General features: G+C 43.2%; 1 protein-coding gene and 1 pseudogene across 2 annotated transcripts in view; one reads left to right on the plus strand and one right to left on the minus strand.

Moving 5' to 3' along the window:
* Positions 1-2,890: 2,890 nt before the first annotated feature.
* The window catches only part of Golm2 (golgi membrane protein 2), an 85,961-nt gene continuing 74,912 nt past the window's right edge, over positions 2,891-13,939 (plus strand). Inside the window, exon 1 of one of the 2 annotated variants that reach the window (XM_041678874.1) lies at positions 2,891-3,476. In XM_041678874.1, the coding sequence (XP_041534808.1) occupies positions 3,150-3,476 (327 nt within the window). In that variant the 5' untranslated portion in view covers positions 2,891-3,149. The remainder of the gene's footprint in view (positions 3,477-13,939) is intronic. The other variant, XM_041678873.1, reaches the window with a different exon arrangement.
* LOC121465609 lies at positions 7,716-8,808 on the minus strand (annotated as a pseudogene).

Raw genomic sequence — 13,939 nt, forward strand, 5'->3', positions numbered from 1 at the left:
ACCACAAAAATAACAACAACAAAAATCAAGGTCGTCAAAACTATAGAGAACCTAAGAAACTGCCACAACTGTAAGAAACCAAAAGGGAGGTGATGAACAGATACAGCATGGAACCATGGAACAGGACCAGGCCAATAGATAAAAAGCTAAGGAAGCCTTAACTAAACACATACTTTGCGCAATAGTGCGGTAGTTTGAATGAGAAATGGGCCCCACAGCCTAGGGCATTTGAACATGTGCTCCCAGGTGACACCCCACACACACGTGCTCCCAGGTGGCAGTGCTTGTTTGAGAAGGTGTAGGAGATGTGTGGCCTTGCTGGACTGAGTGTGTCACTGCAGGGGCTATGGGGGAGCTTTACAGCTGTTTCGAGTTTGTGCCCTACGCTTCCAACCTGGGGTTCAAGACATGAGCTCTCAGCTGGATGCTCCAATGGGTATGCTTGCTTCTATGCCTGATGCTTCATGGACCACTGTCCCTCTGGAACCGTAAGCCCACATAAACCCTTCTTTCTCTAAGTTGCTTTAGTGATGGTGCTTTAGCATAATAGCCAATAACTAATACAAATAGTAATGTTTTATCATTCTTTTGCTTTATTTTGAAAGAGTGTCTCACACATCGCTGACTGGCCTCAAAGTTGTTATGTGGCCAAGAATGACCTCTGACTCTGATCTCTTTGCCTCCACCTCCTGAATGCAGGAATTAGAAGCATTCAACCTGTTTAAGTAGTGCTAGTGACCAAACCAAGGACTGTCCAAAATCTCTCTCCACTTGGATTTGTCGGATGTTTTTCTCATCATCAAGAGAACTGTGGGGCATTGCCAGCACCACATCATACCGAGGAATACACACAGTCCGTGTATTTCATTATTGGGGTTAATCTTCATAACCTGACTTAAAGAACTGATGTCTGCCTTAATTGGTCAATACCTAACTCATAAACTGGCTATCTAAATTCACTTATACACTCCCTCAGTGATTTCTAGGTTAGACTCACTATTAAGGGAATAGGTTGAGGAGGTAACTGTGGGACGGGGTGGGGGTTTTAAGGGGGAGAGGAAGAGTCCTTTAAGTGTCGGCTCAGCAATTCCCAGTGTGTTTCGTATAATTCAGAGCTGTCAAATCCCAGTTAAAAAGACAATATCCTTGGGAAGAGCAGCACTTTAAGCAGTTAATAGCATTTAGGGGATTTTCAACTACTGGCTGAGATAACACGTAGCTAATATTAGTAGGATAAATGGTTACGATTTCCAATCTGGGGGCCGTGAGAGGACGCAGAAGGAAAGGGCACTTGCTGCCGAGCTGCACAGTCTTGAGTTCGATCCCCAGGACCCATTTTTAAGGAGGGAACTCACTCTTGCAAGTTGTCTTCTGACCTCTACACGTGTGCAATGGCACGCATGGCCCCTCCCGTAAGTAAATGTAATAATTCTTTTAAATTCCATTTTTGACCTGACTTAATTTTGCCAAAGTGGAGAAGACTTCTCAGATCTTCTGAAGTCAGGGTTCAACTTTTTGAGACATCCACTTCGTCCACAGTCCAAGCCCGCTTTGAACCCCTGCCTCAACCTCCCAAGTGCTCTAATTACAGGCAAAACTAACCTTCCAGGCTAACAGTTCAACTTTGATGTGAACCAAATAGTTACAGTTCTGTGTTGATTTTTTTGTACAATATACAAGAGATATCCCTCGGTGAAGGTACAATATTTTTTGGAAGCAGATAAATTTTATTTTTGAAATACACAGGAAGCAGGGAAACAATTATTTAAAGATGAGAAGTCTTCCTGTCTCAAAACTATGAGCCGGTTTGAATAAATACACTAAATTAGTTTGTGTTCTTGAGGATTTATACTGTTCAAAGTTCTTGACCCGGAGTAGCAAATCCACCTCCTGCCTACACAGGTGAAACCCAGTAACTTTGCTTAAACACGAATAATAATAATAATAATAATAATAATAATAATAATAAATAATAATAATAATAAAGCAGTCATTCTCCGGAGCACTGAATGATACCTGTTGTGACCAACGGTGTTAAGAGACACTTGGCTTTAAGCCTAGTTCAGAAGAGATAGAGAGAGGACTTTGAAGTTTCCGAATATCTTTGTTCCCTGGCTTTCTGTTAAACTGTTATTGGGGGAGGAGGGATATAAAACTAGGCGTGCAGAAACAACTTGTAAGCGCTGCTATTGCTAATTCGGAATGTGTCAGCCGTCAGTAACGGCGCATTAGCTGCCATTCACTGAGGGCAGCTTCTGGACTTTGTCTCCAACCCCAAGCAGCAGAGCGTTTTAAAATAGGAGCACCGCGTTCTGGAATTCTTTCTGTCCGTGACAGCAGTAACCTTGGAAACCAGGCTGCTAACACATCTCAATCCCAGAGCTTCCTACAGCTTAGGTTCTCTGGCTTTCTTTTCGTATTGTCTGGGCACCGCTGTTTTGTGGGCTGATGTTAACTGTTGGTTTTGGTTTTCCCACGTCATTGGCACAAAAAAAGGACAAGAAGAAAACCTTTCTAGACATCCCTCTCTGGTCGCACCTCACCTAGAGCCTTCCCTACTTGATGCTATCAATCCCAGAATTCCTGACCAGGCAAAACTGCCAAAGGGCAGCTTAAAGCAGGCTCTCCCTAGACCTGGCTTCAAAAGATCCACCCAGGTAGCAGCAGTAGGCACACCCACCCAGGTACTCAGCGCGACCCCGACCGCGCACCCCAGCCTCCAGAGAACCCTCGCGAGACAGGACCGCAAGGGGACGAGAGTAAACCCACTATCTCGCGAGAAGAGGGGGCGTCGGCGGAAACGAGCTAATGGCCCCCCGGGCGCCCCGGCCCTAGCCGATGGGCGGGGACGAAGAAAACCCGCCCCCTTCCGGCCCGCATTCCCGCCCCCAGCCCTGAGGCGTCGGGCGTCAGATACCGACGCCTCCTTCTCCCGGTCCTCTGCGGCGGGCGCCTGCTCCGCTGCGCTCCGACTCTTGGAGGGCTCGCGGCAGGGAGCGCCGAGGGGGCGGGGAGGACCCGCGACGCCCCGCCCCCTTCCGCGCTCCGGCAGATAGGCCCGCCTCCGGGGGTCCTGGTCCCGAGGCGGCTCGGAGCGCAGGCCGGCGCTGCCCGCAGGTGTCGGCGGCGTCGGCGGAGCTACCGGCCCCATGGTGGGTTTCGGGGCTAACCGGCGGGCCGGCCGGCTGCCCTCCTTCGTGCTGGTGGTGTTGCTGCTGGTCATCGTCGTCCTTGCCTTCAACTACTGGAGCATCTCCTCGCGCCACGTTCTGCTTCAGGAGGAGGTGGCCGAGCTGCAGGGCCAAGTCCAGCGCACCGAGGTGGCCCGTGGGCGCCTGGAGAAGCGCAACTCGGACCTCTTGCTCTTGGTGGATACGCATAAGAAGCAGATCGACCAGAAGGAGGCCGACTACGACCGCCTGAGCAGCCGGCTGCAGGCCAGGGAGGGCCTGGGCAAGAGATGCGAGGATGACAAGGTAAGGTCCAGCCCTTTCCTCGGCCCTCCTAGGGGTGGGGTATAAATTAATATTAAACCCCCGGCGTTTGCGGTACGCCTTCGGCTTAGTAGCCCTGGAAGCTCCCCAGCCCCCAGCAACCCCGTGTGTTGTCAGACTTTCCCGGCACCAGCGCCACATTCTCCATTCGCTTCCAGAAAGGCTGGCTGTTAAGTTCTAGTTCTCCAGAGTGGCCTATGTGTAGATGCCGCCTTTTCTCCCAGAGCTCAGCTGCTGAGCTGGCACTGATAAACCCTGGCCTGTGTGGCCGCCTTACGTTTACGGCCATACAAATCTGCAGACTGCCAGGTATGGTGTGGGCATTGTCTCACCCTCATTCTGTGCAGACTGATCAATATTAATTTATTTCAGAATGGGGCCTCCCTTCCCATTCGGTGCACAACATCTATTTTTAAACAGCATGACTTTTAAAATCTCTGTAAGTCTAGGTATTTTGTGAAGCAGGTTTTAAAAACAAATTATTTTTGTGTTGAAAGTGGTATGATAGATGAGTCGGGAACCATATATGAGCCACACTTGTGACTTGGACACCGTTAATCCATTATCTTCTCCATTTGAATTGTTAATGAAATTAGCCAAAATGGTAGAATCTAAAAATAAGTTCATAGGAACAGAATCTTATGTCTGTGTCATTATTATTCTTGAAAGAAAATAAAATTGGGTATGCTTAAGTAGCTGTTAGGACTGGTGTTAAAGGCAGATAGAAAATACAACATTTTAAATTTTAAAAGTTTAAAACGACAGTGATTGTATCCTACTTTTTTTTTAAATTGGTTTTCGCCATTTTATTGATAGTTTATAACCTAGGCAACTTCAGTTTAAAAATCAGAATTTTTAAAATTTCTTGATGGGCACTATTGTAGATGACTTTTCTCGGCTTTTAGAAAACAATTTTACATTTATTTATTTAGTTGCATGCACGTGTGTGAGGCGTGCACCTACACACACATGCCAGAGAACATGTGTGGGGATCAGAGAACTGCTTTCTGGGGTCCATCCTGTGGTTTCCAGGGACTGAACAAACTCAGGTCACCTGTCTTGGCAGCAAGTGTTGCTGGCCCTTAAATTGAGTCGTGTGTGTGTGTGTGTGTGTGTGTGTGTGTGTCTTCACCTGAGTGCACATGTGGATTTCAGAGGACAACACGTAGGAGTCATTTTTCTCCTTCTACCATGTTGGTCCTGGAAATGGAACTCAAGTTCCATGAGATTTCATGAGCTCCCAACCTTCTTACCCTCTTTGACCTTTACCTTGCTTCTTATTTCATGAAAACTGAGTCTCATTGTTTCTTGTAACCCTTTCTTCTTGACACAGTATGGATGTCCTCTGAGAGAGACTTATGCACCTGCTACACACTTAACTCTAAAGCATGAACAACTCTTGGATACAGTAGATGGAAACTTGTGAGAGTTTGGAGTGGTAAAGTAAGGTCTTCAAGATGGACAAGGACACCCTTTTGAGTTAACTCTCTCTGCCTTTTGGTTGTGGATCAAAATGTGAGCTCTTGGCTTTCTTTGCTCTGCTGTCTGATGGACTTTAACCCTGTAAAACCCTAAGTGTTTTAGTTTTCTATTGCCTTGACAGAACACGCTGACCAAGGCACCTTAGAAAAGAAAGCATTTTATTGGTGGCTTAAATTTTATTATTGTATGTGTGTGGGTGTTTTGTCTGCATGTTTATCTGTGCACCACATGAGTATCTGGTTCCCAAGGAGGCCAGAAGGAGGCTTTGGGTCTCCTGGAACTAGACTTAGAGGTGCTTTTGAGCCACCTTATGAGTGCTGGGAATTGAAGCCAGGTCCTCTGCAGAAGGCACAGAGGAATACTGGGAATGGCATGAATCTTTTGAAACCTCAAAACCTGCTTGGAGTTGATTTTTTTTACTCTTTGGGGCCTGCCACCCTCCTCCCAAATAAAAACTTAGAGACTTATCCTACTTATAAGTGCCTGGCCTTAGTTTGACTTGTTTCTAGCTAGCTTTTCTAACTTAAATTACTCTGTTTCTCTCTAACTAAGGTTTGCCTCTGGATTTTTACCCTTCTTTATTCTGTATTTTGTTCTTCTTATTCTGTGGCTGGGTGGCTCGCCATTGTTGTCCTGTTCTCCTCCCTTGAGCCTAGATTTCTCATATTTATTCTCTCTCTTGCCTGGCTATTGACCATTCGGCTCTTCATAAATCAGTCTGATGTTTTAGGCAGGCAAAGTGACAAAAGTAACACAGCTTTACAGAGTTAAACAAATGCAACAGAAAAGAATGCAGCACATCTTTGCATCATTAAACAAATATTCCATAGCATAAATAAATGTAATGCATCTTAAACTAATGTTCCACAATACCTGTCCCCAGTGACACACCTCCTTCAACAAGGCCACACCTCCTAATCTTTCCCAAACAATTCTACCAACTGGGGAGCAAGTATTCAAACATATGAGCCTATTAGGACCATTCAAACCACTTCATAGATTCAGAAATCCCAGCTCTGGAACCAGGAAGATGATATTTGCTTCCTCCAGTTTATTGTGCCAGTTCTACATGAGAATAAAAGAGCTTGAAAGTGTTCTCATTACTGTCCAGGAAAGTGGAGATCAGACCCATTCCTCTAGATTCTCTCCAAGTTACTGTATTTTATTCTGTTCTGTAAATGATTTTAACTTGGAGAAGGTATTGGAGAAGGGCTGCCATAACAGTACCACAGACTAGATAAAGAACTTCATTTCTACACAGCCTTGGAAGCAGAGAGTCCCAGGTCAAGGTACTGGCAAGTACTGGTTTTCTCTGAGACTTCTCACCTTGGCTACAGATGACTCTTGCTGCCTTGTCCTGCTATAGAGTTCCCTGTGTGCATGCATTCCCAGTGCCTCATCTTCTTAGATTCCAGGCGTTTTGGATTGTGACCCCTGTTGTACACAACTCTTCTAAAAGTAAAACAAACATCCTCTTCAGTTTAATTGTGCCTGCATAAAAAAGAGCATCCCATCTGGGCTTATTGAACTGTTTACTTTCTCTCATAAATGGCTGAGGAGGGTCACTAAATCTTTCCTTGAGTGCTGAGCCATTCCATACCAGCTATTGTATACAACTCTGTACTAATTGTTCAGGGCGTCAGGGAGGGCTAGAGTCTATAGGCTGGTGAAACCTAGGAGAGGAGGCTGCATCAGTGTGGCCGTGGGAAAACTTTCATTCCTCCTGAGTAAAGATCTTCTGGTGGGGCCTTGGTCAGTGAAGGAGAGCACTCATGTAAGTAACCCGTTACCTATGTGTGATAAGGAAATCCAGTAAACTCATTGGTTTCCCAGGGGTAGATGTCTTTTATGTTTCCCCATGAGGATGCATTTTAGCAACAGCCCCACACTAGTAACCTCACTTAATCACTTTATTAAACTCCAAATATGACCATATTCTGAAATCCTGGAGGTTGAAACCTCAATGTTCACCCAGTATCTTGGATGAGTCAATCACATACACAATGTAGTCTCTTTTTTCCCCTCTTCTTTCTGCCAAAAACAAAACCCTCCATTACATGTACTATATTTTTCTTTTTGTAATAGACAAGAGGCTCACTATAGACCAAGGCTGGGTCCAAGTACTGGTGTTTATGTATGTGCCCTCCCTCAGCTTGCGATTAGATTCTTGTTACTTTGTCTCATGCAATGCAACAGATGGTCGGGTTCAAGCTCTTGATAAGGGAAAAAAACTATTTGGGTGTAGACAATGTCTTCCTCAAAACTCTTGTTCTGTTACAAATATACATACACAAAGGTCAAATTTTGAAACTAGGTGTGGTAGCATAGGTCAGTAATCACAGCCTGGGGAGGTGGAGGCTAGAGAGCCATGAATTCAAGGCCGACCTAGGTTACATAATGAAACTTTGTTTTGAGAAAAGAAAAAAAAAACCTCAATTTTGAGGCTTGGAGCTGAACAATAAATGACTCCTTTTTCTCTTTTTTTTTTTTAAATTTTTTAAACTGTTTATTTTTTTTTTAAGAATGCACCCCTTAGTCCAAAGTAACTATATTTTAAAAAAAATTTTGGCCAAAAAATTTACAAAACCCCTTCAGTTCAACCTAATAAAAGTGGTATCTAGAAAATACTCCACGTGAAGTCTGTCTTTAGTTCAGGTTTGAAAGCATTCCTAAGGCATTCTGAGAGACAGAGGTGCTTCTGCAGGCACTGCACTACAGGCAAAGCATCTGCAACAGGCACTTTCTTCCAAGCTGTGGTCTGGGAGAGTAGTCAGACGTAGGCTCCCAGGGCAGCATGAAACTCTGTGAGGCACTGGACCAGCTGCTGAAACTTAGGCCTCTCCTCCGGGTCCAAGGCCCAGCAACAGGCCATCACAGCAAACAGTTCATCAGGGCAGTTGATTGGCTGGGCGATTCGGTAACCATCTTTCAGGTAAGCGGCCATCTCAAAGGGGTCGATGTCCACGTAGGGCGTCTGGCCAGCGTCATGAGCTCCCACAATGTCACTCCAAAGGCCCACACATCACTAGCGCTAGAGAATTCATTGTTAACCAGGCTTTCCAGAGCCATCCATCTCACTGGTCTGTTCTCATTGTCTCCTAGACAGTGGTAGTCCATGGGAAATAAGTCTCTGGAAAGGGCATTGTCTGTGATTTTCACTTGAAGAGTGTCGTCAATGACACAGTTCCTAGCAGCCAGGTCTTTATGGATCACTTCCCTTCTTGCCAGGTAGCTCATTCCACAGGCAATCTGAATAGCCATATGTACCAAGTCTTGCTGGGAAATTGCCTGTGGATTATTGGCTTCTACCAATTTGCACTGCCGTAGAAACAACTTAAGATTCCTCCAGTTCATGTATGGCAGTATCACCATGTGCTTTTCCCCTTCTTCTATGCACACATGAGTAATAGGAAGAAGGTTTCTGTGATGGAGACTGCGAAGCTTACAGCTCTCAGTCAGCATCATCGTCACCTGAACTTCAGACGCTTGATCTTTAACTGTTTTTACAAATGCTTGCTTTTCTTTATTTGGATCTTTTTCATCTACTAAAATCCCATGGAAAATACGCCCAAAAGTACCTTCTTGAAGTACATCTTTCAGTGTTATCCGTTCCCTGGATATTGCTATATCCTTCACCTTGGCTTTGGCCTCCAAAAGGGTGACACTCCGCAAGTCGTTCTTCTCTATCCTCAAGGTAGGATAACCTGAGGAGCTGGTGATGGGAGTTGCATTGTTGGGTGTGTCAGCTCTCAGATACTGAGTCGTCTGCGTGGATGGCTGAGACAGCCCTACTGCTGGCACTGATGCTGTCATCCAGTTCAATCCTTTTCATAATAGTAAAGTTCTGCGTCAAGACCGAGCAGCCGGCGCACCTCGTCCTCGCTCAGGTAGAGGCTCACGCTGGGGCCCGCAGGAGCGGCGGCCAGGGCCAGGGACCGTGGGGCGGCGGCGGGCACCCTTAGGCCGCCGGTCCCCGGGACGTTGCCTGACTGTGACTATATTAAAAAGAATAGCTGGACGGTGGCACACACTTTTAATCCCAGCAGTCAGGAGTCAGAGGCAGGAGGATCTCTATGAGCTCAAAGTCAGCCTGGTCTACACAGAGACACCTGTCTTGAAAAACAAACAAACAAAAAAGGTGTAGGTTTGTGTGTGTGTGTGTGTATAATAGCTTTAGTTAAATGAAGAAAAGACAGAAAGGAAAATGGAGAGCATATTATATTTTTCCTTCAGAAATTATCTTCACTCTGTGTACTGCACAATGTATAGGTATATAATACCCACACACATCAAACCTATGTATAAAAGCTTTGGCACCCAGCAGATGTTTACTTAGAAACCAGGTCTGGGCAGTAGGTGTGCCGTTTACCACACTATATAATCAAGCAAATTGCTTTTCTGTGCCTCAGTTATCCTCATCTACAAAAGGACAATGATAATCTTCTTACTCTTTGGAATTTTAAATTAAATTCATTAAAGTTCTTTTTTTTTTAAAAAGGTGTATACCCCATTGCCCATCCATTTTAAATGGGGCCAGAGAGAGAATGCTTCATTGGTTAAGAGCACTGGCTGCTTTTCTAGAGGACCGGGATTTAGTTCTCAGAACTCGTCTGTGCTCACAACCATCTGTAATTCCAGTTCCATAGGATCTAAAGCCTCTTTTTGTTCCACAAACACCAGGCACATACATGGTGCACAGGCATACATGCAGACAAAACTTTATACACTGAAAATAGTATTAAGTAAATATTAAAAAGAAAATCTTAAATGGTGTCTTTGCTATTATTATTATTATTATTATTATTATTATTATTATTATTCCTTTACTGCTTACTTATTTATGCTGCCTTTTCTCCAGGATGGGACTCTGTCTGTGTTCCTGCCCAAGATCAGTCTTTTTTCCTAGATGTTGGACTTTTTTCCTTCCCATTTACTGGTCCAATTTCAGTTAAATTTAGTTGGTTTCTCCCATACTTGTCTTATCTGATTCCCTGGAGCTTAACTGTTTCTGTATTTTAAGGATCAGCCTTCCATAGTTCTAAAATGCATCCATACTTATGCTTTCCCTCAGCTCACTGGTCATAATCTGGCCGGCCACTTAATAACTAATAAATTGCTATCTCGTGTAACTCAAAATCATGCAAAATTGGAACCCTCCTCATTCTGAGCTTCCTCTCCTACTTTATTAGTCTTGTACATACATGATGTTCATGTAACAGTTATTAAAACAGGTTAGAATTTTGGGCTTTTCCTTTAAGCAGTTCCCCTCATAAGCAAACCCAAGCACACTCATGACCTTACTTTCTGAATGGTTGTATCAATTATTTCATGAAGTCAGAAAATTGTTCAGTCTTTAAGGTCTTCTGTAGAGTGGCTCCAACCACCTGTGTCTTCCACTCGCTCCTGATCCAGGCTGTTCAAGACTGGTGGTTCTGCTGAGTTTTGTCTCCATTTACCTTTCTGTGTCATGATTGACTTGTGTCTTTCTTCCTCTTTCTTGACTCATCCTCTTGATTCTTTTTTGCCCATCCCTCTTTATCCACCTTCTGAACCTTCTATATTCACTCTGTAACCGCTAGCACTTCTGATCATGCTTTTTGTTTTTTATGTATAATTTACATTTATTATTTGAGCCACACTAGTTTATTTGTTTAGCTAATGATAGCTTTCTTTGCGTTAACCTCCTCTTGTCAACATTGTAAGTTCCTTGAGGACAGACTGCTTTAAATTTTCTCCTATGGGGTTTCTGATAGCGCTTATTGTTGACTGAATGTTAAGAGTTCATATGCCTATCTCTCCCATACCGCCTCCCCAAATCCTGTTCAAGTTTTAATCCCTGTTAATGTGATTGTCACTTTTGGAAATGTATAGCTTCTGACATTCCCAAGAGAAACTTTCAAATTCTCTGTACCTCTGGCTCTTACAGTCTTTCTGGGCTCTCTTCTGCATTGATCCCTGAGTCTTAGAGTTATGTTACAGAGATATCAGTTGGGGCTAGGTCCCACAGCTCCGCATTTTAATTGCTTGTGGATTTTTTTGTATGGTGTCCATCCATTGGAAAGAGAAGTTTCCTTATGAGGGGTGAGGACTATACTTATCTGTGGGTATAAGGACAAATTAGTGTAGTTAGGGATTATGGTGGCTTAGTAAATGCTGAGTGTGGGTTCTTCAAGATTCATGAACTCGCTAGGCCTGGGTAGGTGACTAGGTTTCCAGTTCCAGACATCATTTACCTCTCATTGAACTGTTGATAATTCCAGTTAGAAAGCTATTGGTTACCAGCAAAGTATGTGTACTATTACTGTGCCATAGGATTATCAAACCTTGTTGGTGATTGTGGTTTATAGGATTGTTGGTTTCTTCCCCTCTTTGGAAGCTTTCATGGTATTTTCTGGTGCCTTGAAAGCTAGTTCCAAGGGAGGAGGCTTTCAGGTTGGTTCTAGCTTAGGAGCCTCTGAGCCCTGTGTCTGAAAGCATGGTGTCTTCAGCAATAGGGACTTACTTTCCACCATTGGGGTACGGCCAAGGGTAATAAGAAGAGCCTATAATGTTCTAGAGTCTCTTGCTCAACCCTGGTCAACAGTTCAAAAGAGGGCTTCTTGTACCTGGTGTTGGGGTTTTTGTTAGATGGTCTTTGGCACTTGGATGTAGCATTGTAAGCCCAGATGGGAAAATTTCATTAAACTGTATATGTAGATTTGTACACTGACTTAAGTGTACTATAGGTATTTTAGGATGATTAATAGTATGATTTCTTAAGACTTTCAGACATACTTTCTGTATTTATTTCTGTCCCCTTCCCTAACTAGAGCCCCCCTGTTTTTCCCATTTTCCCCTTCAGATCATCTGTACCCTGTTTTTCCTCCTCTCTTGTGCTTCCCGCCCCCATGGTCCCTTTTTTACTTTCCTGGTTTCTGAAGTTACTCCAGAATATGTACTCATTCCTGAATATTTGGAGCTAGGATCCTCAGATGGGAGACAACATGCAACATTTGTCTTTCTGGGTACGGGTTAATTTATTCAATATGATCTTTTTTATTCCCATTCATTTACCTGGTTAGATCCTGGAAAAGGATAGAATAATCTTATTGATGTGTTTTTACTTTGGCTTAAAAAACATTTCAAACAAAAAACCAAATTTATATTTATTAGTTTTTATTTTATATGTTTGAATGTTTTGCTGCAAATATGTCTGTGCACCATGTGTGTGTCTGGTACCCAGTGAGGCCACAAGAAGGTGTTGCATCCCCTAGAATTGCTTCCCCTAGAATGGTGAGCTGCCATGTGGGTGCTGGGAATCAAACCTGGGTCCTTTAATAAAGTAGTCAGTGCTCTTGAAAATACCTCGTTGAGGGCTGGAGAGATGACTCAGAAGTTAAGAGCACTGGCTGCTCTTCCTTAGTTTAGTTCCTAGCAACCACATGGCAGCTTATAACCATCCATAATGAGATCTGATACCCTCTTCTAGCATGCAGACATATGTTCAGACAGAATACTGTGTACATAATAAATAAATCTTTTTTAAAAAATGCATTGTTGAGAATTTTTACATCGATGTTCATCAGAAAAATTGATCTATAATTTTTCTGTTAGATATTTGTCTGGTTTTGGTATCAGAGTTAATACGGCTTTGTTAAAAGAATTTACAAGTGTTCCTTTCTTTTTCTTTTTTATGGAATAGTTTGAGGAGTGTTTTTGTTCTTCTTTGGAGCTCTAGTAGAATTCTGTGTTGCAGTCACCTGATTCTGGTTTTGTTGTTTTGTTTTTTAGTTTATATTGCAGATGTATACTATTCCTGGTTTGGACCTACTTTTTTTTTCCCCCCCAAATATATACTGTCTTGAGTTTGAAAATCTAGTCTGTACAGGGAGGATGTGTAGCGCAATAGCAGAGTGCCTGCCTAGCGTGCAATAGGGTGTGTGTGTTTGTGTGTGTGTTCATGCAAATAATCCAGTCCAGGTCCTTGCACATGTTGGTAAACACACTACTGCTGAGTTGTATCTCCAACTGAAGCCCTCGGTTTGACCCCAAAACTGCAAAAACGAAACAAACTCCAGTCTTGTAGGGAGTGGGCAATTGGGAAAGGTTGGGCAACAGGTGCAATGTTGGTTGACAGAATGACTAAGTTCTGATGTTCTCTTGCAGTCAGCTGACTACAGGTAACAGTAATGCACTATGTGTTTCAGGATAATGGTAAGGATTTCAAGTATTTCGTCAGCAAGAAGTGAAAAGCATTTGAGGTGATGGATATATTAATTACTCCACTTTGATCAGTATACATCAAACGTGTTTCAAAACATCACATTGTGCCCTATGTATGAGTATTATATACCAAAATAAAATAGAATGCTAAGAAAGTAAAAAACTGAGTGTTGTAAACACAGATTTGGCACTACAAATTACGTGTGGACTCAGTAAATATTTGATGACTGATTTAGCAGTTTGCCCTGGTTTTGAAACCAAAGCATTGTAAATCTGTGCTGGGCTACCCAACAGATTACCCACGTCTCTGAGAGCACTATAAAGGTCGTGATCAAAATATTCTGATGTAAAACCGTCCATCATCAACTCATTGTCTTTTCAGCATGAAAAGAATATTGTGTTTGTTTCCTGTATATTTTTTTCTCCTACACACCCTCCCAGATTAGTTAATTTTGAGATGGGAGTCTTGCTATGTTGCTCAGTCTGGTCTTAAATCCTGGGTTCAAGCAGAACTACAGAAGCAAAAAAGCAAGGTTAGTATATGTAGTGACTTCCTCATGGACTTTGATGGATTAGGCCTGTATTTTAGTTTTGGCAGGTGCTGTCTACATGCTGAGTTTTACAGCCAGAATGGTACTTCTACCATAGAGTCAGTTGTACTAAGATCTCTGGGACTCTGTCACACTACACAGAAACCCTGTCTTGGAAAAAAAAAAAAAGTATATATGACTGTTTTACTTTCTGTTACGTGTCTGCATGAC

Source organism: Microtus oregoni, unplaced genomic scaffold, assembly GCF_018167655.1.
Source record: "Microtus oregoni isolate MIOR12 unplaced genomic scaffold, Mior012 000031F_ref0000149, whole genome shotgun sequence".
Classification (NCBI taxonomy): domain Eukaryota; kingdom Metazoa; phylum Chordata; class Mammalia; order Rodentia; family Cricetidae; genus Microtus; species Microtus oregoni.